Raw genomic sequence first — 23537 nt, forward strand, 5'->3', positions numbered from 1 at the left:
AACAAAGTCCCTCGCGGTATTTGTCAGCCTGTTTGAACTGGATAAACACAAAAACCTCCCAAGTGATTTCGATGAAACATGGTACGGGGATAGTTTGAGACCCTGGGAAGGACATAGACTACTTTATATCTCGTGAAAATATATATATCAAGATATTTATCCTGGAAAAACTTCAACGCTGGCAGAACCGCGAGCAAAATCTAGTAAATAGATAAAGGTTATGCGTTCGTATCAGCGTATTGTTACTTCAATCTATGTTGCATCTGATGAGATCATATCATTAATATTAAAACTACAAAATAAAACAAAATCATAAGATTAAACTTTTATTGAAATATAATAGCTTTCATAAATTAAACAACCGCATGACGTTGATCGAAAAAATTATACTAACATTATAATATCTTATGGGAAATAACACTGCAAAGGATGTATGGATTATGTGTAGATTTCCAAACATGCTGCTTGGATATTACTTAAAGTTTTATAATTTGTTTATGCTAAATATTTATCTAAATTGAACATTTTGCACGTACAAAATCCGCGCAAAATAAAATGCTAGAATACAAACTTGGAGAATAAAAATGTATGTAAATAACAAAACATTTGATTTATCGATAGTCGATATTTACGTACATCACTACTACACAAGAATATAAAAGGGGACAACACACAAAACATCGCATATTATATTATTTAAATGGGTATATCACATAAAATAAATGCATTTAAAAATCTGACGACGCATGCTGCATATCGATTTAATAAAAAATCTAAAATAAAACAATTTCACCTAACATTTACTCATATGACGCATTTGCTAAAGGTTAATTAAAAAAAATACAAGACCAAGAATCGCATTAATTCTGCCAAATCTTATTAATACACAGCATGAGTCGATAGTACAAAAAACGCAATGTTATTTCTTAAGATATGCAACAGCCGCATCGTGGTCGTTATAAGCCATTCCCTCTGCACGCAACCTAACCCTTCCTACCTACATTGACAAAGATTCGCTGAATGCAACCATAGACGTACCTAGAAGAGGGCCGGGTTCGTGACCACCTCAGAATAGCGCAATGCCCACTCCCAGATCATAGAAGCTGCCCACTACATTTTTTGAACCATCAAAATAATTATACCTCGACCAATAAAATAAAAAATCTCACCATGTTAAGGTGAAAAATGGAACTAATATCTTGTACTGGCAAAGATCACTTTAAAACAAAAAAGCAAAAGTGTCGCCTCCGAAACGGGTTTTTATTTGGTGGTATAAATTTATAATCATAAGGACAAGTTCGTTGTGTTCTTTAAAACCAACTTTATGTCACCTTGCTAGACAAAAAAACATCAATATATCTTGTTTTCTAACTCAAACTATTTACAATTGTTCATTTTGAACGTCGCGTAAGATATTTTACTAGTATTACTGTTATCAAAATTAAGTACATGCTCATAAATATTTTTGTGGTACACAAATTCTTTGTCAATGTAGGAAGATCTAAGCTATTTATATGTTACCTTTATAACCAATTCAAATCCATTACTACTCCCGGAACCCGTCGTCACCAGATCCAAATATTTTAGTGTTGATAAAAATCATAACAGCTCCATGTAATAATGCTGAGCCGATGCGCAACTAAGATGTTAGTAATCATTGATTGATATGAAATATTTTTTGCTAGCAAAATCGTGACGTTGGTTGCCATAAAATCGGCGAATTTTTGCCAGTGGCACCTTAAGTATCTGAAGCCGACCCTTATTATCGATTGGACATTTCCATAATCGATCCTAATCACTCTTTTCGATTAATCGCAAAAGCCAATCAGAACAAAGTAATTATTGACACGCTTACAAATGACTTATTTTAATTAGTTTATTCTTTTTTAAGATTAGGCTAGGCATCTATAGAAAATCGCACAAAATGCACGGCTGCTCTCAGCTCGGCAATGTTCAGAGCTCAGCTGAATGGCGACATGAATTTAATCTATTGGTTAACAATTTTCTTAGCTCTGCTCTGTTTACATGTTGAACTATTCTGAATTACGCACTTTAATGTGGTATATGATATGTTAAGATATTTTTGTCTTTATCTATACTAGAATTCAAGACTTATCTTTAAAACATTATACCTAAAATTTCTAGACAAAAAATATTTTCACAAGCAATCGATTTTCAGAAAACACAGAATCAGTTCGATTTTTATCAACACTAACATCTATTTCATATTCTTATTGCAACACAAAATTCAATACATTTATTGGAATGCTAATGGACTATCGAATAAATATTTAACATCTTGTTTACACTAAGCAAAATAGTAACGTGATATTTGGTCGATGAAAAATATATATTCTTAGGTCTCTGCACACAATATTGTAAATGTGAAAGGACCTTTCAAGGAATTACGAATATGTTTAATTTGTACAATAGATAATGCTCGAGGTATGATGAAAGGAACATAACGCAAAAATATCTACACTTTATTATGGACAATATGTTTTGAAATACTGTAAATATCATTCTTTGAGTCTAATTAACGATCAATAATTTGCTCCATTTTTCTGAGCTATGCGTAATGTCTATTTTTTTTTGTTATCGATTTGTCTACTGATCTATTATGTAGCACTGTATTAATCAATAATAACAATTACATTTATTAATTTAACATTTCAAAATTCCAACACTCAAATTGCCAGTACTCACATTGAAAAAAAAAAAAAAAAAAAACTTTTTTATAACTTTTACTGTACATCATTTTAATTGACATACATCACAATGCTAACATCGAAGTAAAAAACTGAAAAATATAAAAGAAAAAAATCCCAATTATACTTCGCAGTACTTTCTCTTTCAGGGATCTTCACTTAGTGTTTGATATACAGTTTTTTACTTTTGCGTTTTCGTGAGCTCATCTTCTATCACAATGAAGTATTGACCTCGATTTTTTGTCGCAACTTTTTGCTTAATTTATCTGCTTTCACTGGCAATCGGCGTGTTGAATTCTACATTTGAATTCGACGTGAATATTTCTAAAAATGTGCAGTAAAGGAAAAAGTTTAAAAATTTTAAATGTAAATACTTTTTAGATAAAATTACTTATCGATACAATTTATCGATAATTTAACGACGGCTTAGAGAAAGGTTCCGTGGATTTAAAATCTTATTTCTATTTCTTTGTCGAAATTTCGTTTTTGTAGCATGTTAAGTAGAAGATTTTTTGGTAAGACATAAGTTCATTTAACTATATAATTATGATAGTTTTTTTGTATTGTGGTCGGCAGTGGTGTCATATATATAAACAATGTTTGTAATTTGGAAAAATGAATAAAAAATTAATTAGTATATATATAATATTTTTAACACATTCAGTGTGGTGTCATGCCTATGCCAATGACATTATTTCATTGTATCTGTTTCAGATTTCTGCCTAAATCAATACACCACCTAAAGAACTTTAATAAAATGACAGATGCATAAAATGTTTACATGTCTGTATTCGCTTATTATTTTAGACGAAGTATAACTGTAGTATAACATAAATTATGATAAAAGTTTATTGAATCGTTCGATTTTGAAATAAAAGCTAAAAAATGCCATCTTATTAAAGTACAATTTTATATGGTCGAGTCGCAGTAATGAAATCATTGGTACACACACTCCCACCAAGACTGGAATCTGAATGAATTACGAAATCCCACAAATTAGAGTCTGACATGAAAGCTCTGACATTCTTGAAATACATTTGCAGATGCAGAGCCCTTGTCAGTCGATTATCGATGGACCTAATATCGTATTATCGCTTGACAGTCGACATCTTTATTATAGATTTCAGGTGAGAGTGTACAAAAACAGACCTTGCTAATTGCTTAGCTATCCTATTCTTGGAGGGTAAGCAGAGACACCCCTCACAGAAAATGAATCAGGATATAGTGTGTGACACCGCTGCGAGCACAATACAGTAGAGGGAAGCTCGGCTGCGCGCTACACGACGACCACTAGCGACAGGTCGTGGATCATAAAGAGTGCGGCGGCGGCAGGGCGCGCGCGGCGGCGAGCCCGCCCGCGTCCAGCCGCGGCCAGTCCACGAACTCCTTGCCGTGCCTGTGGGGGGAACAACTATTAGTTTACGCCACTATTTCTTTTTTTTTTTTTTTTTTGATACCTTGATTACGCCTCACGTTCGCCGACTCCCTATTACAAGGTTCTATGTTATATCTTTTCGCTAGTTCACTACTTCAACGTTGAATATTATATTTGTTGTCAAAATTAAATTATATATATCACATGGTCTTTAGTAAAAATATTTTCAGCGAAAATTTTCAATAGAACATTAAATTATTGTCTTTTCTAATTTTTACAAATATAGAAATTTAAATTTCATATTTGGAAAATAAATAAAAAGTAACAGAAGACCTTGACCAACCAACGCCAACGAGCCAACGCGTTGTGTTTTAGGCGTGCTGCGCGTGCGGCTAGCACACAACACGTGTCTATCTATTTACGCCTGTCTCACTCACTCGCGGCGCGCCATCAGACGCCAGTGCGAGACAACACCTCCATGGATCATACGTCACATTAATAGATAGTTCATTGTTTTGGCACCGCAGTCTATGTGTCAATGCAACTAAACGTCGAGATTCTCTCCGAGAATTGCTGGGGTTCACCGATAGGTGGCATAAAATGAGTACCACTGCCTATCTTGGCTTACAGGAGATGCAATAGTGCATTTTCTTCCACATTTTATTGGTAGAAATTTATTATCACATATACTTTTATGCTATAAATATTACCTAAATATGAAGGAGAGTGTGGCACCGACGGCAGCGCCCCAGAACATGAGGTAGAGAAGCACCTCGCTGGTGTACCGAGACGGCAGCGTTGCGCTTGCGCAGAACATCGACACCGCCACCAGCAGTACCGACGGGAACTATGTAACAAAACAGTTAAACTATAGATATCTAAAAGCTATAAAAATACAATCGATATTATTAAGATAATTAATATCGATAACATACTGAGAGAAAGAAACTAAGATCGATAAAAAACAACAGCAACTATAGAAAATAAAATAACGATAATAATAGACAATATTAAAGGAAATAATAACCATAAAAAATCTAAGATAACTATTAGTGTGTCAAATCAAATAATCACTTCGAACACCAATAACATTGCTGCCCTAAATATCGATATTAAACAATAGTCCAAAATCAAAAATAGTTTTGAAAAATTCATCGACATATTGGAAGCTTGAGGTTAATATTCTATTGCGGTCCATGGCCGAAATTATTTATAGCATGGCAGCATGATCTTTAGTGTAAGCCAAGTCTTTATAGATCGAATTAAAAAAAAAATCTAATGCACCAATTCGCTGGATGCAGTCCGAAACCAGCCGATCAGAATAGATATCTTTAGGCGAGTTACTCTCACCATTGGATATATACTGTGGCGGATGTGGATTTATCGACTTACTGTAATGTATTTCCAGTCTCTGTCGCGCCGCAGCGGACAGGGCACGGCGCTGCCCTCGCCGTCCCTTATCACGTATTTGCCTAGGAACAAGTCGATTGAATCCTGGAATAGATACATTATTAAAGTATGTTTAATTACATTTATGACTTATGGTAGTAACAGAACCAGATTTAAGTAATATAAGGGGGGAAAAGTATTAATTCTCGCTCACGAATATATGGAATATTATATACATAATTCAAATAATTAAACTGGTTTTGATGTTGGATGAAATCAGAAAATTTCAGGTTTTTAAGTATTTACCTTACCGCGAAAATCGAATGCCCAATTTTTCTTATTGCAATAATCTTAACAGAACTCTAAATATATTTAAAATCTAGTAATAGTAGAATATTATAATCCTGCATATGATCTGTGAATATCCTATTTCGAATACACCGGCATAATTATAACAACTCGCGAGGTATAACCATCTCTCGACACTATCGCAACGCCATCCGACATACAGGAGCAGTGGACTGATGGTAATTATCGACTTTGTCACACCCGTAAAAAAATAAAGGCATCAGCGTGTCACAAATTTACGTCACGCATTTGTTTTGTTTTATTTTGTCTATTTGTTTTGTTCACACAAGCGTCTTGGTGCATTTCCACTGTAAGTTGAGATACTTAATCTATATATATAAAAATGAATCCCTATTTCCCTTGGTCACGCCATCACGCGTGAACGGTTGGATCGACTTCACTATTTTTTGTTTGTTATGTTTGTTATTGTCAAGAAAAGGTTCTTATGAAAGAAAAAACTAAAAAAATTGCGCGGAAAATTAGAAAATTCAAGAAAACTTAACGACACTATTATTTACATAACTGTCAGCGATTGACAGAATGCTCGCTGCAAATCGATAGTCAGCAACGTCTGTCGGGTCAGCTAGTTGATAAATAAATAAAGATCAACGGGACACCCACCTGCCTAAACCCGTCACTGAAGTTGTTCTTGTAGTATCGAGTGAGGGAATTAACTCCATCCCTCATGAGGCCGAGATGCGTCCTTTTGCCGGTGCGAGTGAAGTCGGTCTTCAGCGCTCCCGTGCCGGAGTACTGGATCGATATCATGTCCGCGTGGTCAGCCCATACCTGCGATGAGATTTATTTGGATATGGTTCGAAGGACCAATATTTGAAAAATATTGATTTATTTACCGACGATTTTAATAAGCTCAAAATAATTATATGACGGTGTCCTCTTTACAAACTTGTAAACAACTTTGAGCGAGCAATCGTCCGATGGACACGTCACTAGGCTCCCCTCCACAGTTCTATAAAGGGCGGCGCACGCGCAGCGGAGCGGAAATTAACAGCATGATTGGTGTTTTATTTGTAAAATAGAGGACCGCATGCCGATACATACATAAGTTTGTATATCAAACTAATTTAACCCTTTGTGTTTACAATGTGACAAAAAACACGTCACGACTTCGTGTCGTTATTGTGATTGGTTAAAAGTCTAACACATGTCTGACGCATTGGTCTCTCGACCAATCACAAACATCAAATTTAAACGACATCGACTTAGGAGTCGCGTTTTTTTGGGACCTTCTAAGGGGATTGATTTGGATCGATCTAAAAGTAGAGATTTAGGTCATTTATTGAAATAAGCTTTAAATTGGCAAGTTCTGTGTGATCAAAACTTATTCGCCTATTAATAGTTCTATACAAAACAAAACTGTTAACAGTTACATCTTAATATTTTCCATATATTTCCAGCATAACTATTGTCGTCGACTTTAACCACCATAAACTAAACTCACAGTATTAAAGAGCGTGTCGAGATGCGGATGCTGCTCATCAGGCCGTGCGACGGCGAGCAGCGTCAGCGCCGCGTTGAGCTGCAGGCGCGCCAGCAGGCTCTGCACCACGTTGGTGCGGTCGAGGCAGTCCACGCAGTTGGTGCGGAACACGCCGCTCTGGCGCAGCAGCACTGTGCCGCCGCGGCACAGGAAATAGCCGAATTCGGTCTATGGAAAGATTGGTGAATTTTATAAGATGGGTTTTTTGTAATAAATTTGTCTTGGTGCTAAAACAACGCGTAAGTACTCATTAAAAAAACACACACTTCACGCTCTTATCTTCGGAAGGATAGGCAGAGTTGCAACGTGTCCACGCACTATTCACTATGTTTATATCGTCCCATGATGTGATAGGGGATTGACCTATCGCTAAACCGGACCAAATTCCAAACTTCAAGCTGATAAAGCTGAGCAGAAATACCCAGTGTCATTTTACCCGATCTGGGATTCGAACCCAGGTCATTAGAGCGGTGTCCTATCGCGCACGTATAACCTATGTACGCCACCGCAGCATTCGCATTTCAAAACCGGCGTTTATTGACTTTGTCCATTTGCGCTTCAACACCTTCATTCCGTACTAATCGATATAAGTAGGGGTGTGTGTGTGTGGTGAAGGGGGGGGGGGGAATGTGTTGTTAGTACCTGCTCGTGCGCGATGCGGTCGATGAGCACATTGAGGCGGTAGTAGCGCATGCCGCGGCACTCGGCGTGGAAGTCGAACGGCTCGTACCGCACGCCGGGCAGCGCGGCCGCCGCCACCGCCGCGCGGTACCCGCGCTCCAGCGCCTCCTCCTTGCCATGCTGGTCGATCTGACAACAGAAAAGGTTCGCTGGACTTTCTTAAACGGACATGGACAAAGGATTAAAATCGGTACAGTCGGGAGGCAACAGAACTTAGGGAGGACCAAAACTAGGACAGTGTCAGTAGTGTTCAGGCACAGGAGGTAAACTCTTAAAGGGCGAAGAAATTACTAGATCACGACCAAGGTTTTCATCATGCAAGGGATCAGTAATAGAAGCTCGCAGAAAACGAATAAAATAAAATGGTATCAATGAATGTGTATACAACACAACCTCAACCAAGTTAAAATAAAAAACTCAACTCACCAAGTTCACCAACACCTGGTTCCCATATCTCTGCTGCTGGTCCCTCAGATGCTTGGTGTAAGCCGCCACGTGGTCCTCATGAGCCAGGGTAACCGCTGGCTTGTACTTGATGTCAGGATACTGGCTCCAGAACAGGGGAATCGATCCCCTGGTCTGCACGTACGACGACTTCTCACTGCCTACCTCGAGGATCTGTTCGGTCTCCACGTAGTTGGCTACGTTGCCCTTTTGAAATAAGCAGTGACTGACAGATGTACCTTCGAAACTCTTATTTTTATTTATTGGCAAAGTGACATTTCCGTTCTAACTACATACTTTTTTTGACAATGAATGACATCCAATATACATTGCATTAGTAAATAATTTTACTTATGTTTACGCGAATGTTAGACATTGAAATTAAACAAATTTTCATCTTGCACAAGCCTAGGATCTAGTTCTACATTTAATTCAATCGGAACCCAAAAGACCGGCTGCCAGATTTCAAGACACTGTGAGCTCATTCTGCATAGATCGGACCACCAACAGCTAAAATGTTTTAAAAAGTTGTATAATTGTAAAATGTAGGTAGATATTGTAACTTTGACTTTACGGATGAACAACACCTCAGTCCCCCCCGTGACCATGAAGGCTGCAAAGTCTTCGAAATGTCGGAAGAAAAATAAAATACTAAAAACCGCGATAGAATCCGAAAATTAGTTTAATTTCAAAAATAATTTTACGTTTAAAAGTAATATATACCTGGGCATCGACACCGCGCATGAAGAACCTGGTGCCGGCGCGGTCGACGCACCGCCGCGACACGAGCGACCACGTGATCTGACGACTATTTACCACCAGCGAGTTTATTGACACAACTGACAGAATGGAGTTAAGGTTTTAAAGAACAATACATCCACTATGTTTAACTGGTTTGAAGTTAGCCATAACATTATGGTTCTGTAACTGACGTCACCTGCTAGACGTCAGTAACAATGGCTTTGAGGCCACTCGTAATAAACTTCACTGGCCTTGACTAAGCGACCATAGTCTAATGTTAATGCAATTCTTATGAAGTTAGCCACGAGCGGCGCTGTTGTTTAGAGGCGGACTCTACAGCAGGAGATGTAGAGAGTGTGTGAGGTGACTGACTATAGAGAGAGATATATATATATATTATGAACCGTACAGCTTATATGATACTCATATAGCTATGCAGAAGTTCAGACTGGGGTATTTTTTAAATTATTGGATTAAAACCTGTTAAGTATTTTAATATTCTTATGAAACATATTTTATATTTTTTAAACTTAACACACGCATGATTGTACCTCAAATTTGTTATTAAAATTTTATCAAAAGGATACAGCCTTCTATAAGCGGTAAAGCGAATCTTGAGAATTGTTCGTGTGAGTAGTCCCTCAGTAAGTGACCATTCCACAAAAACCTAGAATCGGCACGATTCGCCAAAGACATCTGAAAGAAAAAACTCGTCAATAATATTTTGTTATTTAAAAAACTATATCAATAAAGATTTATACAAAAATTAAAGAATGATAATTTGAAGATTACATCTAATCACATCAACATAGAACTTATTTTTTTTACAAATAAATATTCAAAGGAATCAAATCAAACAGCTTTGTATTTTATCAACTAAACTAATAATAGTAATAAAAAAAACTAAAACAAATTACAAATTTTGTTCGTCATTTCTTAGCATTACCTTGTGGAAGTCAGGTCCAACCGAGTGCAGCCTCTGCAGACTGTGTGTGAGATCGTGTCCGTACGAGAAATAAATTCCAGGCGTCTCTAGCGCCGCGCGGACCATCTTCTCATACGTACTATTGTCTTCTATCTGTATTAAGACAAAAATATTGATCATTATTGGATCCGTATTGATGGAAATTCTACCACAATTCACTCAAATTATTATAAGTTTCGTTTTAGTTTGTTATACATCAGCAAAGATTCTATACTTTGATATTAGCAGTAAGATAAGAGCAATGATTCTTTGTCATGTCTCAAATAAAGTGTCTCGTAATTTGATGTTGTTTGATTTTGATGTTTATGATTGATCGAGAGGCCAATGCATCAGTAATGTGTTAGTCTCTCAACTAATCCTATTATAACTACACGAGCCGCATTTTTTTGTAGAATATGGCATATTAATAAGACTATTATTATTCCATATTCTACAAAAAAATGCGGCTCGAAAGTCGATATCGTTTAACAGTATAACTACTGGACGTAATAAGACTTAATCCAGAGACCAAAGCGTCAGTCAGGTGTTAGTCTCTCAACCCATCACAATAACCTGACATGAGTCGTGTTTTGTGTTTCTTTTACCACATATTAAGAACACTGACCTGTTTGTTAGTAAGATGTGTTGTAGATCTTGCATAGGGTATGATATCTGCACCAGCAAGTTGGAAAATGTCATGGCCGTTTAGTTTTCCCATCTGAAAATACCAACATCAATATTATAACCATAGCAATAATAGTATAAAATTCAAAATCTATCTTAAAAGCATACAAAATTTACGACAACTGAAGGAAAACCACCGACATTTCCTTTTTCTTTTTAATACAACAATGGCTCATTCCAACCCGACCTAACTTAACTGTGATTCTTACCAATATCCTATATTTGGCAACGACGAGGTACAGTCCAGACACAAGCTTGATAGACCCTAAGAAACCACATACAGGTCTGTATGCATTCGCCGGAATCGGGATTTTGACTGCATTTATATCTGTAACAATATTATTAGATATATAAAGTAATAAAATCTAAAAAAAATAAAATTTGAGTTCCTTTTATGTAATCAAGTCTAATTACTAAGTTTTATATTATTCATTTCTATTTACAAAATCCTTTGAATATCTATAATTTCGTTCTTTATATTACCATAATGATAAGTAATACTAAAAGTGAAAAAAACTTGTTTCCACAAAAATTAGGCATAGAAATAAAATTAGTTTTCGGAATTTATCTCAGTTTTTGTATTTAATGTTTCTACTGACGTTAGGAAAACTTCGCAGCCTTCATGGAAGAGTCCCCTGGCCGAAAAACTGTGACAAAATTCGATAAGTAATTTTGTTTCGAAGTAAAATAAATCTAAACAACTTGACAACAGGTTTGATATATTCAATAAAAAATACATAAATTGTATCACCTTTAACAGAAGCTTCTCCTGTTGTTCGATCAATGACCATAATCTCTGTGGGATTAATGGTTGGTTCAAAATAGAACTTATCGGATGTGGTATATCTGTAACAAAATTGTTATACAAGATTTTTTTTTTTCGAATCAAGCAAAGATTTGTTATTAACAAAACACTGATTCTGTAATTAATAGAAAATAAAAAAAAATCTAACAACATTCCAGATCCACAGCTACTGCTGTATCAGCCGTATCAGTGATACCGAGCTTTAGGGCCCCTCTTGGCCCATATCTACATTAAACTTAGCAGGCGCCCAAAAGTTTGCACTGCCATGAAAAGCTCCCAAAGTTAGATAGTGGCTCCTCTATGGCAAGCTACTACTACAGCCTTCATTGTGCATTGGATGTTGACGCAAGAATAAACATTGTAAATATTTAAATATTGAAAATGAAATATGATTACTAATAATGACTTTGAAATTAGATGTGGCAATTGTTAGTTGCTTATAATTCCTAAGAAAGATTGATATTATTGTGTTCTAAAAGTATATATATGTATTAATTTATCTATTGTTTTATTTAGTATTTTAATATTTATATAAATTAATTGTTGTATCTCTGGATATATAATTACTAATTATTTCTTCATTGATAAATGATAGTACAAACTTTCTACAAAATCAATGTTTAAATTAATGTTTGTTAATAGTAAATCATTGTTGTCATAAAAACGATATAGATAATACGGAATAACTTTTTTATTCCTATGTCCTGAAGAGGTAGACAGAAATGCAACTAACTAACCTGCTACTTAAATTTACATTGACAAAATATGCATAAACATTTTTTTTATAATTACAAACAATCTAAATAGAATATATAATATAATTAATTAGTCTATTGAAAAACTATTATATTATCAACCTGAAAGAGGTGGGCAGAGATACATGCAACCTATGCTAAGATAATGTTTAATAAATTTATTGTTGACAAAACAATCATTAATATAGATTGATTATCTTTTAACTAAAAACTTCATTGATAGATTCATATCAATATTAAAAAGATAATAATCTGCACTTAATTATCCGTAACAAATTGAGTCCAGAAACAACACCCAAGAAATATTAACCATATTAAGTTTGAAGAAACATTTCTTCTTGATGCCTCGGCGTAAGTAATTAGATTTTACAGTCTCCTGAGTTATGGACGATGCAAATGACGTAATTATTGCCTTAACATCAGCTATTAATTCACAAAATCACTTCGGCAAATACTTATGACGGCAACTTGAATCGTATATTTCAAGCATTCTAATAAAGGTTTTAGCTGTTAAATTGGTATATATGACGCTTAGAATCTTGCTCACAGTTATTATTTAATAAAATTAATGCAATTTAACACCAGTATTGTACGGCTTCTTCAAAAAACATGACTATTTTAAAACATAAGTTGACACCTTTAATAAAATATTAAATATGTACATATAAAACAAATGCATGCGGTTAATAAATACGTTATAGTACTTACAATTTAATATCATCGTGAATTAGCAGTTGATCTGCCATTTTAAATCACTATTAAACAAATAAAAATTAATTTTTCACGGGTCTGTTACATACACTTGCGAAAAATTGACATCAATTTGACATGTATGACATGACACTAGTGATGTGGATTGTAATTGCCAAAGACTATTGTAGAGGGCCTATTCCCTCTTTAGTTTACGAACGAGACATTGAACATTACTTTTGAAGTCTGTGTGATCCCCAACCTTTGCCTTTGCGTAAGGAAAAAATAAACGTCTTCGTCAACATGCGAATTTGAAAGATAACCTTAAAATAACTCAAAACAAGTGGTTGCAGCGTTTAATGTTATTTTTGTAATGGAAATGTTGAATAAGTTATAAGAGAAAATCATGAAAGTAGTAGCGGGACACCCCGACTTAATAAAGACAATTAATGATGGCGAAGAAGTGGAGAATTTTTCAGAGGAATCTGATGAAGAAGTTGAGGCAAGTGAAACACGCATTATTTACTTTTTATTTACATGGTTTTATATATTTTTTTGTTTATTCTACATTACTTATATGTTATCATCATCAAACACATGAACTTCACTGCTGAACATATGTTATTAATTCGTGTAGAAGAGTAATATTGTATTTTGTTGCGGTGTACATCTTTTCATTGGTATTGTGAACTCTTGAGTTCCCAAGGCAGTTATCACGCTGTATCCAATGAGGTTCTGGCTTTAGATTTTATGTAAACTTAATAAAACTGCACATATCTAAATGTATTAAAATTATCAATCCTGCTTCCAAGTTTAAAGTGTGAATCTTGGGATGGCTTCATTGTACGAAGGTTATTTACTTTACCCACCCTTCATACCTTAATTTATCGTATAATCTCTATATCAAACTAATTAGTCAAGTTATGTAACATAAGAAATAAATAAATAGTAATACTACCTTTAAAATGTGAGAAAAATATTAATAATAATCTTCTTTCAATTTTCATAACAGTATCAGCCATCAAAACAAAAAATAAAGAGGAAAGCAGACTTCAACCCCAAGTTCCAGTTTGTTGCTTCCGTGGATGAATATAATAAGGTGAGAAAGACTAAAGAAAGAAACATTACTTTTGATACACAAATTTAAAATCTATTATAGCATTAGTTTCTGCCTGTGTAAAAGCTTGTTTGGAACTACCACTTTCCCTCCACCCAACACACTACCTTATAACAAATAAAATAAGTCACACAGCAGCACAGTACAGCTATGATTTCCAATTCAACTTATGATTTGCAGAACACTTGGGACAATTTGCAAAAATACGTGCGTCGGAATGTGAAGCAGACACTGGATGAGAAGATAGCTAAGCGCAGAGCTGAAGTGAAAGTTAACGGTAATGGTGATGCTGTGGACACGGACTCCGATGTGGACAATAAAGGTAAATTATTGTATTTAATTTGAGGCGGTGGACCGGTTCAGGTGGCGTAAATCTGTAGCTGACGGTGTTTCCGCTCATGATAATCCCTGGTTTAAGCAGCTAGCTCACAAGCCCGAAATTCGGCGACTACACTGTTTAATCCCCCATCATACACAGATATAGAAATCCACTGCCAAATCTGGGGTCATACCTTTTGGGCTCGATTCGTTCTGATAAGTCACCAGCGTAGGTGTATATCGTACCTCGCATCTTCTACGAACGCTACTTAATCATCTCACGTAGATGTTAATTGCCAATGATGATGATGATAGTATTTCATACTTCTATTTGAGTTTTTTGTGCCGCAAGCCAACAAATGTTCGCATTTCATTTTTTGTAATTAATTTATAATAGAATATTGCTTTGCAGATGGAGATATTGATGAAATAGATATATCTGACGATGAGCTCAAGAGAGATGAAATCAAAACTAAACAAAAGAAACTTACAAAGAAACAAAAGTTGCAACAGGTAGGTTTAAAATATTAACTAACTACTTACTACTAACTACTTACTACTTACTTAGTACTACTTACTTAGTAACATTTGGTCCCCATATTCACAATGTTCTTAAATCAATGCCTTCCATGCATTAGGAAATAAATAAAAAACCATGATTCAATAGTGGACATGTCTTAATGTACATTATTATTTTGTAAATATTGAAAACTTTACCCAGGTATGTTTTTCAACTGTTGATATTTGTTTTTAAAAATAAATAATTGAACATGAAGGTAATTGTGTGTGTTGGTATAGAAATATGCAAGACATCGCGTAGCGGAAGTCACTTGCAACCGCCTATTTTTTGAGTGATGAGTGATGGATCCTTTGGAAAGATATGGCCAATTAATTAAAAACCTTACAGGAATTAGAAGACCAAGAGGAAGGCACGCGTGTGGAATATGACTCGGACTTCTTCGAAGAACCACCACCCTATGATGAGAATGCGTCTTTCTACATGATGAATCTGTCGCGTCCGCTGCTTAAGGCTATAGGGGCTTTGAACTACGTGCATCCCACGCCTATACAGGCTGCTACTATACCTATCGCGCTGTTGGGTGAGTAAATGTTTTTAGAAATTTGAAAAGCTATAGAAAGTTTCTATAAACAGAAATATATATCAAGATAGTGTTTACCTTTTACTTTTTTTAAAATTTATTTTATGATTTGTATTAGATTGAAAATACATAAATCTATATTTTAAAACGAATATTGGTCTTATAACTTATATCAGTATATCTTTAAACAAATAATACATCCATAGTCCAATTTTATAATAATATGATGATTTATAACCCATATTAATTTCCTTATCATGATCTTTGCTCACAGGTAAAGACGTATGCGCGTGCGCAGCCACCGGCACCGGTAAGACCGCAGCGTACATGCTGCCGATATTGGAGCGGTTGTTATACAAGACTAAGGGAGGAGACCTTGTCACTAGGGTCTTAGTTCTGGTACCTACTAGAGAGCTTGGCGCGCAGGTAAGATCGTGGTATAAAAAAACTAGTGGTCCTTGAAATATGTTTCGGGGTTTAAAATGCAAGAGCACAGTGGCGTAGGGTGAAATTTTCCAAAAGGTAACCCGACGCAAAAATATATATGTTAACTAAGGCAATTGCCTTAGTTAACATATCGCAGCCGATCTAACAGAAAATAAAGACTAAGACAAGCGTAAATAAACCTGAAAGGGAAGCCGGTAAGAATCGAGGTGTACGGACCCTTCGCCACTTCAAGAGCATCTTATTATGTAAATCTAGGGAGTTCGGTATTGGTAACTTAAATAAATGGCTAATATTTTTTTAACATAATGCTTACAATCCTGATCATGTATAAAAGGATTTATTTTTTTCAGGTACACACAGTGACAAGGCAACTCTCACAGTTTACATCTGTAACTGTGGGATTGTCAGTTGGTGGCCTGGACGTTAAATATCAGGTTTGTAATGAGGTTGAACTTTAAATCTCCTAGAGCACATAAAAATTATAGAATATTTCCTCAATTTTTATTAAGAACTAGCTTTTGTCCGCGGCTCCGCCCGCGTTATAAAGTTTTTCAGGCTAAAGTTTTCCGTTATAAAACTAGTAGTTTCCCGGGAGCCTATGTTCTTCCCAGGGTCTCAAACTGTCTCCATACCAAATTTCATCTTAATACGTTGGGTAGTTTTTGAGTTTAACACGTTCAGACAGACAGATCCAGCGGGGGACTTTGTTTTATAATATATTTTTTAGAACTTTTTAAGTGGAACAATCCCGTCATACATCATTGTTGCATAACTTTAACCGTTTACGCAGCGCAGGCAACGGAAACTCTCAAAACTAATAATTTTCCCCGTTTTTGCAACATGTTTCATTACTGCTCCGCTCCTATTGGTCATAGCGTGATGATATATAGCCTATAGCACTCCAGGAACAAAGGGCTATCTAACACAAAAAGATTTTTTCAGTTCAAACCGGTAGTTCCTGAGATTAGCCATTACTGCTCCGCTCCTATTGGTCATAGCGTGATGATATATAGCTTATAGCGGTCCACAAATAAAGGGCTATTCAACAAAAAGCGAATTTTTCAGTTGAAACCGGTAGTTCCTGAGATTAGCCATTACTGTTCCGCTCCTATTGGTCATAGCGTGATGATATATGACTTTGAGCACTCCAAAAACAAAGGACTATTCAACACAAAAAGATTTTTTCAGTTTGAACCGGTAGTTCCTGAGATTAGCCATTACTGCTCCGCTCCTAATGGGTATAGCGTGATGATATATAGCATATAGCACTCCACGAACAAAGGGCTATCCAACGCAAAAAGATTTTTTCAGTTTAGACCGGTAGTTCCTGAGATTAGCCATTACTGCTCCGCTCCTATTGGGTATAGCGTGATGATATATAGCATATAGCACTCCACGAACAAAGGGCTATCCAACGCAAAAAGAATTTTTCAGTTTGGACCGCTATTTCCTGAGATTAGCCATTACTGTTCCGCTCCTATTGGGTATAGCGTGATGATATATCTATATAAAGTTAATTTCAGCGATTGACAGAATGCGCGCTGCAAATTCACAGTTGACAAGACATCGTCTGTCAGGTCAACTAGTACATAATAGTTTCGTATTCACACAGGAAAGCGTTCTGCGTCGGAATCCCGACATCGTCATCGCCACACCGGGTCGTCTGATAGACCATATAAGGAACACACCATCGTTCGGTCTCCATTGTATTGAAGTACTGGTCTTGGATGAGGCAGACAGGTATTTAAGCAAAATCAAATAATGGCCGGCTAAGTGTGAAACGGGCTAGGACAGTGTCAGTGAGCCTGAATTAAAAAACCATGGAGTAATTCTCCAAGATAACACTTTTCATATATTATGTTGCGTTGGTATTCAAGTACTCACAAACAAAAGCAATTATTACATGTTATCTTTTACAATTTGGAGAGTTTACTGACTAACAATTTTTGTTGTAAATTCCATATTTAAATCAGTAAAGCTCCACAATGTTATGGTATAAATATATGGGATAATGTCTATCTGTTTATCCATAGGTTCTTCAATCATACCATTTTTAAATTTAGGAGCTTTTAATCTACAAGATGCCAGCCTCATCATATCCTAAAATTAATTTATCACAGAAGTAAATATTTTCTCCCTTATACATAGATGTTTTTTTATTTAAGGATGGACCAAAGCTGTGATAACAAGTCTGTTTTTCAGTGCTAACGGCATGGCAGCCTTCGCAGTGCGTAGACATAGGGCCGTTGTGATTGGCTAATATTGTTGTATCTCAATAGTCCTTAGATAAAAAACGTCTATGAATACAGGGGTTTGAGTTTAGCTTTAGCTTGCATACACTAATCAATATTTTGAGTCCTTTTAAGCTTGTATACACGACTCCCATACCATAGCTTATTAATGCTTTTCTCACCAGAATGCTGGACGAGTACTTCGCGGAACAAATGAAGGAGATCATCCGCCAGTGTTCTCCCAAGCGGCAGACGATGCTGTTCTCGGCCACCATGAGCGAAGAGGTAAAGGATCTGGCCGCTGTCTCGCTCAAGAAGCCGGTCAAACTGTTCGTCGATTCGAATAAGGATGTCGCTTTTAATCTAAGACAGGAGTTTGTGAGGTAAGGGATAGTGAAATGAAATATTTCATGCTAAACTTATTAGAAATTAAATTATATGTGATTAAAATGTGACTAAGTTAAAATAAATCTCATCTCTAGCCAATCGATACTGTATTGGACGCCACAGTCGCAACCTCACCATCATAGAGAAGTTCCTTTGTTCTGATGGTATGAAAAAATGGTGTAATTTACAACAGTCCAAATAAGGTTGAACATCAAAAATCTTTCCATAATTTATACCTATTTATATATTATTTATTTGCTTATAACCAATATATTTTTAATATTAAAATTTATATTTGAACACTGGTTTCCGCTAGGATTCGTAAGGAGCGCGAGTCGGACCGCGAGGCCATCCTGGCCGCGCTGGTGTGCAGGACCTTCAGAGACCGCGCCGTGATCTTCGTGCAGACCAAGAAACAGGCGCATCGGTTACACGTAGCCCTGGGCCTGCTCGGTGTCAAGGTACTAAAACACCCTGTATAGTAACTGAAGGTTGTATATTTGTCTGATTACACACACTCTGTATAGCACATAACAATTTGTAAAACCCTGTATAATATAATAAAATACTTTATAACTCGCTTATAAAAAGTTTATAAAATTTAAAGATTTTTTTTTGTATGATTCAAGAATCATTATATTTTTTTAGAGTATAATTTATGACGATCAAGATCCCATTATTAAATTATTTTTATTACAAAATACATAATAAATAGGATTGTAATCAATGAGCATGATGGGATAAGTAATCGACCTTTATCCATTGTTGTGTGAAAGAACCAACAAACACGATTAAATCCTTACATATTATAAAACAAAGTCCCTCGCCGCGTCTGTTAGTCTGAACCCAATCAACTCAAAAACAATCAAATAGATTTCAATTAAAATTTTGTATGGAGATAGTCTGAAACTTTAGGAGGGATGTATGCTACTTTTATCTGGGGAAACTGTTTCACTCATACGAAGTCGCGTACAGAAACAATGTAATTAAACTATTTTTCGGATTTTATCGCGGTTTTAATTATTTTAGTTTTCTCTCGACTTTGCGCATAAACAACACCTCAGTCCCCCCGTGAACATGAAGAATGCAAAGTCTTCGAAACGTCGGGAGAAAACTAAATTAATTAAAACCGCGATAAAATCCGAAGAACAGTTTAATTTCAATGTCTAACATTCGCGTAAACATAAATCATTTCGCGTACAGAATTTTATGATAAATAGAAATCTGTATATCACTTATTTTGTCAGGTGGCCGAACTCCATGGCGCCCTCACCCAACCCCAACGTCTGGACTCCCTCAAGAGGTTCAAGGAGGAGCAAGCGGATGTGTTAGTGGCTACCGATGTGGCGGCCCGCGGTCTCGACATACCCGGAGTGAACACCGTGCTCAACTTCACGCTGCCGGCCACGCTTGAACATTATATACATAGGGTGAGGAATGATTATTAAGCTAAATTTAGACTAGCAAGTTTTAGCAGCAATATATTGCTAAAGAAAATACAGATGTGTTCACACAAAAGGTATAGCTTCAATAATTTGCAGTCGATATACAGTGATTGTTTATACGGTGAAAACTGATTGTTGAAGTCGAGTTTTGCAAGTTTTTTTTATTAATTTAAGCTTCGCTTTAGCAATAGAAGTGTTCGGTTTTTGTATATTGTGCTCTTAGTTAAATAACTGCAAATGTATTTTAGTATTTTGATTTAGTGCAACGAATGTTTGTTAACCCATTAAAATAAATAAGTAAGTACTTAATTTAATTAGTTATTAAACGCCGGTCATACCTTCATGCTGAACTAAAAGCGCCCTCTATTTCCCGTTAAGTATCGCGCGACCGCCTTACAGGGGCTAATTTGAAAGGGCCCAAAGGGAACGTCGCAATTGACTCGCTTACGAGAGATCTACCACCTAGTATATTATCTGCTCTGTCGATTTGTTTTATAATAATTGTGTATTACTGTGTGGCGATACAGTTAGTATACTCACCGCCATCTCGTCAACATCAATAGAACTATGTGGTATTCACACAACTATAGTGATTTATCGCATAGCAATCACGCAAGATGGCGACAGACGATCCTGGATTACGATTGCACAATTTTCGCGACGTGTAGCATATACCACCTCCGAACAGGAACCGTCGGAGTGGCCGCGGCCGGGCAGGCGCAACATCTACCTGACTGGAGATCTTCCCCTTCCATAACTGATGAAATTCCATAACTTCCGAACTGATGGTAGAGTTAATATGGACGGAATCTAAATAATGTATAACATTTTACAGATTCAAATAAATCATTTAATTTCATAGAGGAACGTAACAATCTGTTCCTCGACAGTGGTTAATGTTCACGCCACACATGCCAATGAATGTGTCCAGGTGGGTCGCACGGCGCGCGCGGGCCGCGCGGGCGTGTCGGTGTCGCTGGCGGGCGAGGCGGAGCGCGCGCTGGTGCGCGACGTCGTGAGGCGCGCGCGCCGCCCCGTCAAGGCGCGCCTCGTGCCGCCCGACATCGTCGCCAAGTACCGCCAGCGCCTCGCCGATCTAGAGAAGGATATCGGTGAGGCCTTCAATTATTGTTTTTAGTTAAATACATATTTGGATGACTTAATGTCTAAAGCTAAGATTTTAGCAAATTCTTGCAGCAATATATAACGAAAATACTTCCAGATGATTCTATACACAAGCGGCTCGCCGAAAGTCGTGTAAACTTCAATACTTGCAGAAGTCCCCTTACTGTGGTTTTTGACATTGAAAATGGCTTCTGCAAGTTTTCATACTAATCTTAACCTCAGTGGAAAACAATAAAAACTTCTTTACATTGCTTTTACGATATTTTTCTTATGTTTATTGTACCTTCTTTTAAACCATTAGAGCGCTACCTATGCTATCAGTATTTGTACTATGCCACTGTAGTGAAACCTCTCAGTATAGCTCATACGAATCCATAGAACCCAGGTTAAAAAACCCTAATAAATAATTTAATTTTAGCCGCTATCCTGGACGAAGAATACGCTGAAAAGCAAATGAACAAAATGGAGAAGCAGACGAGTAAATTAGAAACGGTGCTGAAGAAGGAAGAAGGCCCTAAGTACGAGCCGCAGCGGCAGCGCGAGTGGTTCCAGACGCCGCGCGAGAAACGAGAGGAGAAGGAGCGGCTTGCGCTCACGCAGCATCCGGGGAAGGGTGGGTAGTTAGAGCAATTGTTATTGGTCGCTACTTCGCAAAAGAGAATATTTCGCAAAAAAAAAAATTATAATTAAAGATTTAAGAGTTCTGCTTCAGCTAGATCATTTTAGTGTAATGTTCTCTGAAAAATTACGACTATTCATAGAAACATTATAGCCAGTGTAACTACCGAACTTAAGATTTAACATCTCATGTCTCAGGATGGCGAGCGCAGTGGAATACCGAACAATACTTTGTAATTCAAGGTGTTGTATGGTGTTTCTACTGTTTATGGGCGGTCGTATCGTTTACCATCAGGCGAATGGCAAGCTCGTCTTGTCATTAAAAGCAATAAAAAAAAATGTAGACACCTACCGCAGAAATACTCGTCAGGTCTTTAAAATGTGTAAAGTAACAATTTTTTTGCCCTTAGTAATGTATTTACACGTACATTTTGTTGGACAGATGCACAGAAGGCCAAAGGGAAGGGCAAAAAGCGTAAGAGAGAAGACGACGACTCCGACGAAGACATGAACAATAAAAAGAAAAAACACGTGAAGGAGAAAAAACCTAAAGACTCCGCTGAGGAGAGGGTCAATCGGGAAATGGAGAAGGTAATTCTAGTTTTAGTAGCATGCATCTTTAGTCTATAATATGGAGAAGGAAAATGTATACTACAGTCACTTTTTAGTCTACAAAACCGCATTATAGATCTTTGGTGGTATATGGGCCGAAAGGATTTTGGAAACACCAGAAAATGGGGAGGGCTATTCCCAAGAAATTTATAGATTAGGAAATAATATATAATAGGCGAGATAATTTCGTTCATTTCAGGTATTTAGAGTTTCTTAAATTGGTACAACATAAAATTTCTAGATTAAAAAAAACTGTTTAGATTATCTGACATTTTTATTTTTCATAAAACTTGATGAAAAAAAGTCATAGGTCAATTATGGTTAAAATACTTTTACTTTCTAGGTCGCCCTTCTCCAATCACGTCTAGCCAAACGCAAGAAGAAGCAGAGACGCATCAAAGCAGTCGATGACGACGATGATCGCCCCAACCAGCAGTCCAAGAACAAGCACAGAAACAAAAAGAAGCAAAGCAATTTTGCCTCTGACCTTACAGATACCTCAAGAAAGACGGCCAAACGGCTGAGATATGACGCCAATCTTGTACAGAAGGGCAAAGCGCCGCATATGAAGGGCAAAGGCAATCCCAAGAAGGGGGCAAAGGGGCCGAAAAGCCAAAAGGGGCCGAAGGGAGGAAAACCGCAGAAAGGCAAAGCGTTCGGGAAACCTCAAGCGCCGAAGCAGGGTGGTCGTAGGAAAAAATAAATGTGCCTTTGATTTTTATTTGTTGTTTTATTCTGTTATGTTAATATAAGCCAATAATGGGAATCATAATTTTTATGAGGATTTTGCCTGTTCTAAATAAAGAACTTGTTCACATTGGCGTTTAGCGTGACATACTGCAAGGCGGAGCGCCGCGTGACATTCGTGGTGAGAGGCCCGCATGATAAGGCTACTTCTTTTATTATATTTTTTTAAACTATCTCAGTGGTGTAGTTGTATTTGTGCTGGGTATGACTACCGCTCTTGGGTCTCATTTGAAATCACTAGTCGAGCAGATTTAGCCAGGATTTAGAAATTAGTGTCCAATTTGGCGGTAGGATCGTCCCCTATC

At 36.7% G+C, this 23537-nt stretch overlaps 2 protein-coding genes across 2 annotated transcripts; one reads left to right on the forward strand and one right to left on the reverse strand.

Annotated features, from left to right (window-relative positions):
• Positions 1 to 313: 313 nt before the first annotated feature.
• LOC115445909 (phosphatidylinositol-3-phosphatase SAC1) lies at positions 314 to 13243 on the reverse strand. The gene is made up of 14 exons (XM_030172409.2): positions 13104 to 13243; positions 11587 to 11681; positions 11045 to 11163; positions 10777 to 10869; positions 10134 to 10265; positions 9775 to 9883; positions 9170 to 9285; positions 8429 to 8653; positions 7964 to 8131; positions 7283 to 7489; positions 6442 to 6609; positions 5476 to 5577; positions 4794 to 4930; positions 314 to 4104 (listed from the first exon to the last, which is right to left on the reverse strand). The coding sequence occupies exons 1-14, from the start codon at positions 13139 to 13141 to the stop codon at positions 4017 to 4019; spliced, it is 1797 nt and encodes a 598-aa protein (XP_030028269.1). The 5' UTR covers positions 13142 to 13243; the 3' UTR covers positions 314 to 4016.
• Positions 13244 to 13491: 248 nt separating this feature from the next.
• Positions 13492 to 23206, forward strand: LOC115445908 (probable ATP-dependent RNA helicase DDX27). The gene is made up of 15 exons (XM_030172408.2): positions 13492 to 13587; positions 14098 to 14184; positions 14383 to 14524; positions 14933 to 15033; positions 15428 to 15620; positions 15895 to 16046; positions 16418 to 16501; positions 17680 to 17807; positions 18484 to 18681; positions 19002 to 19146; positions 19933 to 20115; positions 21062 to 21242; positions 21674 to 21868; positions 22316 to 22464; positions 22829 to 23206. The coding sequence occupies exons 1-15, from the start codon at positions 13492 to 13494 to the stop codon at positions 23186 to 23188; spliced, it is 2394 nt and encodes a 797-aa protein (XP_030028268.1). The 3' UTR covers positions 23189 to 23206.
• The last annotated feature ends 331 nt before the right edge of the window (positions 23207 to 23537 follow it).

This window comes from Manduca sexta, chromosome 4, assembly GCF_014839805.1.
Source record: "Manduca sexta isolate Smith_Timp_Sample1 chromosome 4, JHU_Msex_v1.0, whole genome shotgun sequence".
NCBI classification, from domain to species: Eukaryota; Metazoa; Arthropoda; class Insecta; order Lepidoptera; family Sphingidae; genus Manduca; species Manduca sexta.

What these genes read in the sequence shown, in the direction of transcription:
- LOC115445909 (XM_030172409.2), bottom strand. Translation starts at nt 13,141, where the DNA reads ATGGCAGATCAACTGCTAATTCACGATGATATTAAATT. An exon ending in TTTACCGCTTATAGAAGGCT is followed by an intron (nt 9,286 to 9,774) that starts GTATCCTTTTGA and finishes CCATTCTGTCAG; the next exon opens with TTGTGTCAATAAACTCGCTG. An exon ending in GAGACTGGAAATACATTACA is followed by an intron (nt 4,931 to 5,475) that starts GTAAGTCGATAA and finishes TTTGTTACATAG; the next exon opens with TTCCCGTCGGTACTGCTGGT.
- LOC115445908 (XM_030172408.2), top strand. Translation starts at nt 13,492, where the DNA reads ATGAAAGTAGTAGCGGGACACCCCGACTTAATAAAGACAATTAATGAT. An exon ending in TGGGCCTGCTCGGTGTCAAG is followed by an intron (nt 19,147 to 19,932) that starts GTACTAAAACAC and finishes TTATTTTGTCAG; the next exon opens with GTGGCCGAACTCCATGGCGC. An exon ending in TTGAACATTATATACATAGG is followed by an intron (nt 20,116 to 21,061) that starts GTGAGGAATGAT and finishes GAATGTGTCCAG; the next exon opens with GTGGGTCGCACGGCGCGCGC.